Raw genomic sequence first — 8,856 nt, forward strand, 5'->3', positions numbered from 1 at the left:
TCCCAAGGTTAAGGCACTGATGAAAATCCACGGATACATTAATGCTCTGGTATATTTCCATCAGGACGACATGGCTTGAGCCCAAAAAACGGATTGTGAGCGAAGCGAAAAATCTATTTTTGGGTGAGATCGCCATGTCGTCCTTATGGACCCACCCTTCTTTCTTAAAAGAAAAGATCTTCACAGTTCCCTCCCTGACGTACTGTATCTGTAGCACCACGCTCAATGCTACAAAGAATGTCAGCCATCCTGGGAATGATGCTGGAGTGGTGGTCAACAGTAGTATGGGAACGGGGGTAACCTTGATGCGGCTTCCTTCTATTCTTTTGCCACGTCCCCCTCGAAGCGTTAACGCTGTTGGGGGTGCTGATTGCTATGTGATGTGTCAAGAATGCGTCCTCTAATATTATGCGATATCCTTGAGAAAATTTTAGGGATATTCGGTCCAGAAGTTAGAATATAACTGTATTATATAATATATCCTTTTGAAGCTACCTTAGGAACTTCCATCAGGACGACATGGCGATCTCACCCAAAAATAGATTTTTCGCTTCGCTCAAAATTAGTTATATATATATATATATATATATATTGTGACGACTTTATGGCCAAGGTTCAGAGAATAATAAGTTCCATAGGGCACATAAAATAATTAGTGAAAGGTTTAATTTCAAAACAGAACAAAATTTAACACTTTAATAATGAAACAGTTTACATAATTACGTTAATCTCTTTCTTACCGAAATAAACCAGAAAACACTCAAACAATCCTGCACCGCACAAATAACAAAATCAATAACCTTAATATACTAAATTTCAAATATAAAACACTTTACCAATTCCACTAAGGTTCACTCAAGACTTATTTTAAAGAACATTAATACATTACAAAAACTGAGGAATAAGAAGACAGCTACTCCAATAGGACACTTATCACAGTAGAGGACCAGGTGAGACTAACTATGCATGAAATAAGTGGTCCGAAGAAAACTGAAAAGAAGGCGGGGAAAACAAGCACTCTGAAAACGGGATAACTAAAGACACAGCCAAGGATGTTAAAAACAGGTACAGGAAAGAACTGTATACATTCCCACAATAAAAGAAGATTAAAACTATATACAAAATTAAGATGCCAATCTGGCAGATGGGTGACACCTCCCCCTTAGAAGACGAGCCCAACAGAGTGGCTTGTAGAAAAAGAGGCCAATGAGGAGAGTCTGACGATACTCTAGACTGGAGAAGGAGGTATCATGTTAAGGAGGCAGTCGCGATAAGGCATCTGCCATGATGTTCTCTGTTCCCTTGATGTGGCGGATCTGTAGAGGGAACTTCTGCAGATAAATGGACCAGCGTAGTAGACGTTGATTGTGGGACTTCATCTTGTCGAGGAAGGTCAAGGGGTTGTGGTCGGTGAAGACTAGTACCTCAGCAGCACCTAGTAAGTAGCATTCATATTTTTGCAGGGCGAGTACCAAACTAAGTGCTTCCTTCTCAATGGTGCTGTAGGACTTCTGGTGATGCTTGAACTTAGTGGAGGTGTAGCTGACTGGGTGAAGTATACCATCTGACTCTTGGAGTAGCACCCCTCCAGCTCCCGCATCGCTAGCATCTATTTGAAAGATAAAAGGCTTTTTAAAATCGGGGGATTTAAGAACAGGGTTGTTTATCAGAAACAGCTTTAAGGCTTCGAAAGAGGATTGACATTCTTCATTCCAACTGAATTTAACTTTGGTACTGGTTAGGGATGTTAAAGGGGCAGCAACTGAAGAGAAGTTCTTGCAGAATCTCCTGTAGTATGAGGCTAACCCTAAGAATCTTTGTAAGGACTTTCTGGTGGTTGGAACAGGGTACTCTAGAACAGCTTCTACATTGGCAGTTTTTGGTCTAACATTACCATCCCCAACAATGTGGCCTAAGTAGGTAACAGTAGCTTTACAAAAGACAGATTTTTTAATATTTATGGTTAATCCAGCCTCTTCTAACCTACGGAACAAACACTTGAGCCTATTCCCATGTTCTTCCCAAGTCTGTCCAGTGACTACTATATCATCAAGGTAACAATAAACACCTTCCAAATCTTGGATGATGAAGTTTACAAGGCGCTGAAAGGTAGATGGGGCGTTGGTAAGGCCAAAAGGCATGACCTCGTACTGAAAAAGTCCAAAGGGTGTAATGAAAGCAGATATTAACTTAGCTTTTTCAGTTAATCCTACCTGATAATAGCCCTTTAAGAGGTCTATCTTCGTTACAAACTTTGCTTGTCCTACTGAATCAATTAAATCATCAATTGAGTGGCAAAGGGTAGGAATCTTTAATGGTAACATTGTTAATCTTTCTATAGTCTGTACAAAATCTGTAGCTACCGTCCTCTTTTGGAACTAGGATGCAAGGTGAAGCCCATGGCGATTTACTCTGTCTTGCTAGACCATGCCAGAGAATATATTCGACTTCCTCCTGCATTTTGCTCTTCTCAGGACCCACACGATAGGACTGCTGACGAATGGGTGCTGTACCAGGAACCAGCTCGATGTCATGTAGCAGCAAATCACTTTTCCTGGGAAAATCATTAAAGAGAGTTGAATGCCTAGAGATTACATTCTTTAAGTCTAGCGACTGCCAAGGAGAGAGGTGGTTCAGGAATAGATCCAGGTTATTTAGAACCTCAGTATTGGTTTGTGGCATGGAGGAAGCAATAAGGTCTTCCAATGAATTGTCCTCTCCTGGAGTCTCTACCTTAAAATTAAGATTAACAACCGTCTCACTGGAACCATTTCCAGTTTCCCTAGAGTGATAAGCCTTAAGTAAATTAACATGAATGATCCGAGTGAGTTTTCTACGATCTGGAGTTTTGATAATGTAGGTATTATTGTTAACATTTTTTATGATGGGATAGGGCCCACAAAACTTAGCTTTAAGAGGGGAACCAGGGACAGGAAGGTAGGCTAACACAAGGTCATTATGTTTAAATTTTCTGACTTTACAAGCTTTGTCATAGTTTCTCTTCATTAAGATTTGTTGACCCCTTAATTTCTCCCCAGCAATTTTCCTAACCTGCATTAATGTGCTTTTAAGTTTATTCATATATTGTTGAAGGGTTTGGCTAGACTCAGAAGGGGTGTTCAACCATTCTTCTTTAATTACTGAAAGTGGTCCTCTAACTGACCTCCCAAACAACATCTCGTAGGGTGAAAAACCAAGGGACTCATGGGGAACTTCCCTGATAGCAAACAGAAGAAAATCAATGCCCTCATCCCACTCTAGTTGACTTTCAACACAAAATTCCCTAAGCATACTCTTAAAAGTTTGATGCTAACGCTCAAGGGCACCCTGAGACTGGGTGATAGGCAGCAGACAAAGTTTGTTTAATATTTAGTTCTTTAAGTACCTGGGCAAAAAGGTCACTGGTGAAATTCGAACCTCTATCACTTTGTATTTCCTTTGGGATACCAAAATTTGTGAAAACTTTCAGTAAAGAATTAGCAATGTTCTTAGCAGAAATGTTACGAAGAGGGATGGCAATAGGATATCGGGTCGTAGGACATTAAAGTGAGCAAGTATTGATTACCTTTCTTGGTTTTTGGTAAAGGACCAACGTTATCTATAATTATCTTACTAAAAGGTTCATCAGGGACTAAGATCGGTTGTAAAGGTGCCTTGGGTATTACCTGGTTCGGTTTTCCTGATATCTGACATACATGACAAGTGCGAACAAATTCTGCTACATCTTTTTTCATATTAGGCCAATAGAAACTATTCAATATCTTACAATAGGTCTTATGAATTCCTAAATGTCCTCCATAGGCATCATGAGCTATTTCCATTATAGAATTCCTAACAGAAAGAGGCAGCACAATTTGTCGCTTTTCGCTCCATGTGTCTTCACTAGATCTCTTAGGGGAACGGTAAAACCTCATTAACAAATCAGATTCAAAGTAAAAACATGGGGATTTGCTAATCTCACTTCTAGAAACTGCTTGGTCATGAAGCTTACTTAAAGTGTTATCGTGCTTCTGAGCTTTAATAAGGTTATCTCTACTCATAACATTTCGTGCTTCAAAATTTACAGAAGTGACTTTAGATTCATCCGAACTAGATTTCTGGCTACGAGTGACAACACAGGAAGGATTTACAGAGCAATCAGGATCAGGTTCAATGTTTTCACCTACAGGTTTTTCCATTACAATGACGTTGGGTTACTACCAAACGTCCTGCAAGGTCATTAGCCAATAATAAAGTTACACCTTTTACTGGAAATTCAATATCTCTTATGCCTACCACCACATTACCCTTCTTTATAGGACAATCAAGATGAACATTAGCAAGGGGAACTTTAGATATTTGTGAAAGGTCTTTCACGAGAACATATTCATTAGTTACGTTAGCTTCAATATTAGGGAGAGCATTTCTCAATAGTAAACTTTGCGAAGCACCCGTGTCCCGAAGTATCCTGACTTTATATTTATCCCCATCAGAGTTCAAAGCTACAGTTCCATCTAAAGTAAAATCATCAAATAGATTTACAGGCTTTTCAGAATGGATATGGGAGACAGGCTTAATCTGACCATCCGTTTTACCTTTAAAGTTAAGAAAAGGGTTAAATGGGTTCCGAAAAGGCAAAGAAGTTTTACATTTAGGATCTGGACAGTTTTTAATTGTGTGACAGTCTTTCTTACAATAACTAGAACGAACATTAGACGCTTTTGCCATATCAGTCAGAGTTTCAGAGTTTTTAGCTGGAAATGGTTTTACATTCTGGTCGGTTCTCTTACTGTTGCCGAATTTATGTATTAAAGAGTAAGTGTCTGCTAGAGAAGCTGCCTTTAACAAGTCTTTCTTCCCTATCCTCTAAATACATCATAATGTTCTAAGGAAGCTTTCGTTTAAACTCTTCAAGTACAACCAAATTCTCTAATTCAGCAAAAGTATTTACTGCAGCAGATTTTACCCATTTCCTAAACTCCCTTAATTTCTCCGAAGCGAATTCTACATAGGTTTGAGTTGTGAACTTAGTTTTGTTACGAAAGGTCTGACGATATCCCTCGACAGAGATTGAAAACGCATCCAAAATTGCTTGTTTAACATTCTGGTAATCTGTCGTATTTTCGAGATGTCTACAAACTTTCGCAGCTTTCCCAGTTAATTTCGGCCTTAATAGCCAAACCCACTGTTCGCGTGGCCAATCCAAATGCAAGGCAGTCTCTTCAAAAGTCTTAAAATAATCTTCAGGATCATAATCTGTAAATGTGGGAACCAATTTAATGTTTTTTGCTAAATCAAAGGGTTTCTCCTGAGCTTCCAAAAGCGAAATTTAATGTTCCTTATTCTCTCTAGAAAGCTTTGCTTTTTCCTGTTCAAATTTAAGTGCTAACGAAGATTCATAGTTCATTTTTTCTTTCTATCTAAAGCTAACTGAAGTTTAGCTTTCTCTATCTCGAATTCTAATTTAAGTTTCGACATATGTCTCTCTGACTCTACCCTTTGGGCTTCCGCTAATCTTTCAGATTCTAACCTTTTCTCTTCGGCTTGTTTCTCCAACCACGCAAATTGTCTCTCCGATTCTAATTTCTGTACTGCAAGTTTCTCGTGTTCAAGGGAAATGCGCTCATATTCTAACTGCTGCTCGTGGGCTAGTACTGCTGGTTCACGAGTTATATACTGTCTAGCTTCACTGCCTAGTTCACCCACACGCATATAATGCTCAAGAATCAAGTTGCGAATTTCATTCTTCCGCATACTACTCCTAGTTGCAATTGACAAATGACTAGCTAACTCAAGAAGCTCTAGTTTCTTAGCATCTGGGATACTAGCTAACTCAGCAGAGGGATCCGCAGCAAACTTCTGAACGTTAAATTGAGCCATGGTTAAAGTTTAAAGAAAACTTCCTTTAGTAAACAACTGAATTCCTGTTTTACAATTATAATAGATTAACACGTTCCTGCTGCCATTCAAGTACTTGCATTACAATCCACAATACAAAATTATAATGTTAGCGATTTTATAGTTTCCCGACAAAATTAAACAAACATTACAAGTAATACGATTATTTTTAGAGTTTAAAGGGAAAAGGGACAGTCCCGATTCGAAAGCAAAAGGTAATAAAGAATACGAGGGAGTGAAAAATTACATTCCCGATTCAAGCTGATACGGAGGAACTATGGAAATAACCTGTCGGTCCTAAACAAGCGTTATTTACTCCAAACAACTTGAATGACAACTTACAAAATTGAACGTCGGCGCAGAGAAAAAATAAAGTAAATAAAAGGTTTAAACGATTCCTCACCTATCGTATAAACTACGCGATCTGGTATCGTCTAACCCAGGGGAAATGACTGCACAAGTTGTAGTTGTAATTATATAAGGACAAAATATGGATAAGAGCTTCCGGATAGCTCTCGAGAGTCTCGAGGAGTCGTCGACTCGGTGAGGGCGAAAATGAAAAAATATACTACTGCGTTGTCATTACCCAAAAGAGCAAACCGTCCATAACCAATTAACGAAAATGGTTTCACAGCGCGCACATATATATCAATAACCCTAATAACAGGTATTCAGAATGTTTACAATAAATCTCGAGCGAAACTAAAAATATTGAACACTATTTGCGGCGACAATTGTTTAACTGAATGAATCCTCAATATGGTAAAAGATATATCCCGGACTAGGCCCCCAATTTATGTGACGACTTTATGGCCAAGGTTCAGAGAATAATAAGTTCCATAGGGCACATAAAATAATTAGTGAAAGGTTTAATTTCAAAACAGAACAAAATTTAACACTTTAATAATGAAACAGTTTACATAATTACGTTAATCTCTTTCTTACCGAAATAAACCAGAAAACACTCAAACAATCCTGCACCGCACAAATAACAAAATCAATAACCTTAATATACTAAATTTCAAATATAAAACACGTTACCAATTCCACTAAGGTTCACTCAAGACTTATATTAAAGAACATTAATACATTACAAAAACTGAGGAATAAGAAGACAGCTACTCCAATAGGACACTTATCACAGTAGAGGACCAGGTGAGACTAACTATGCATGAAATAAGTGGTCCGAAGAAAACTGAAAAGAAGGCGGGGAAAACAAGCACTCTGAAAACGGGATAACTAAAGACACAGCCAAGGATGTTAAAAACAGGTACAGGAAAGAACTGTATACATTCCCACAATAAAAGAAGATTACAACTATATACAAAATTAAGATGCCAATCTTGCAGATGGGTGACAATATATATATATATATATATATATATATATATATATATATATATATATATATATATATATATATATATATATATATATATATATATATATATATATATATATATATATATATATATATATATATATATATACTCTTGCTTTGTTATATAGAGGAGGAAATATTTGTGTGAGAATCCCATCACATTTATGCTTTGTGAATACTGACGGGAAACTGATTTCTCACTGGAAAATTTTTTGCTAAATCTATGGATCGACCAATCATTTATTGTCATATGCTCTATCTAATTTTCATCGCTTAAATGAATTGAAATGAGTCCTTTTACTCTTAATCATACATTGAATACCATTTTTGAATACATAACGGAAAATACTTTTGATAAGAAATATATTCATATCTGTTAATTTTTCCCTTGTCAAAGATAGAATTTATCCATAAAATCATTTTGAAACTTTTCTAGATAATTTTTTGACAAAAATTGTTTCCGGTAACTAGAAGTCAACTTTGTTACTAAGATTTAACGTTAATCTTTTTACATCAAGGTAATTAAATTTATTTTACAGAATAGAATTTCGTGACCCATATATATATTTCAATAAGGAAATTCAATTATGTGTAACTAGCCGTAAAATTTTAATAAGGAAATTCAACAAAAATTAAACATCGTCATGATATGATGATAAGTAGATTATACGGTCTAAGTTTACCTATATGTAAGACGCTGTAGCTCATAATAATAATAATAATAATAATAATAATAATAATAATAATAATAATAATAATAATAATAATAATAATAATAATAATAATAATAATTCAAATTTACCGACAATTTTTACACTTAATTTTGATTTTATTCGTAATGAATTTCTGACCAAAACAAAGAATATAATCATCAGCTATAAAATTTTCATAGAAAATAGTTTTGGTCGAATTTTATCAGTTAAATTTTTGAAATATTTTCTCTTAACATATGCAATCCTAGATTACATGTTATACATGTGTTGAAGAAAGGTAGAATTTAAATCAGTATTTAAACTGTTAATCATCAGAGATTAGGCGGGATGAAAGATCATTAAAAAATGAAATTTCTTTCATTTATTTTACTTTGATAGTATCTTATTATTAACGATACCATAACCCAAAATACTAGATGTGATTCATTATACTTAGATATACAATATCTGAGGTAATTTCTTAAGGATTCATTAATATCCAGACCCATTTAAATTACCTTTCTGTTTTTTACTTCTATATGGCATGAAATATGACACGCGAAATATAAAAGTTCTGGAATATATGAATACTGAAAAATAGTCTTTCGGGGTTTGCTTAGAATATTTGTCGTTATTTCTTGCTCATTTTTACGATTACTTACATTTACTCGAAAAAGAAATACTTGTGAATTATCATTTTTTGGGGGGAGTAGTTATGCTGAGATTAATCCACAAAAATAATCACTTCTTTTCAATTTAAAAAGTGGATAATATTTCCTGGTAAAAGTTTAAGATCATTCAGTTTCGTTGGAGTTGAACAAAAATTTCTGCAATTATCATTGCGACTATTTAATGACGAATAAAATTGGACTAATTGTTGTAGTTTCAGTCCATGTCAAAGAAGAC

At 35.7% G+C, this 8,856-nt stretch overlaps 1 protein-coding gene across 1 annotated transcript; it reads right to left on the reverse strand.

Moving 5' to 3' along the window:
- Positions 1 to 682: 682 nt before the first annotated feature.
- Positions 683 to 7,170, reverse strand: LOC137646966 (uncharacterized). Its single transcript, XM_068380035.1, has 2 exons — positions 2,364 to 7,170; positions 683 to 1,609 (listed from the first exon to the last, which is right to left on the reverse strand). Exons 1-2 carry the CDS (start codon positions 3,289 to 3,291, stop codon positions 1,254 to 1,256), a joined length of 1,284 nt encoding a protein of 427 aa, XP_068236136.1. The 5' UTR covers positions 3,292 to 7,170; the 3' UTR covers positions 683 to 1,253.
- Between the last annotated feature and the right edge of the window lie 1,686 nt (positions 7,171 to 8,856).

Source organism: Palaemon carinicauda, chromosome 9, assembly GCF_036898095.1.
Source record: "Palaemon carinicauda isolate YSFRI2023 chromosome 9, ASM3689809v2, whole genome shotgun sequence".
Lineage (NCBI taxonomy): Eukaryota > Metazoa > Arthropoda > Malacostraca > Decapoda > Palaemonidae > Palaemon > Palaemon carinicauda.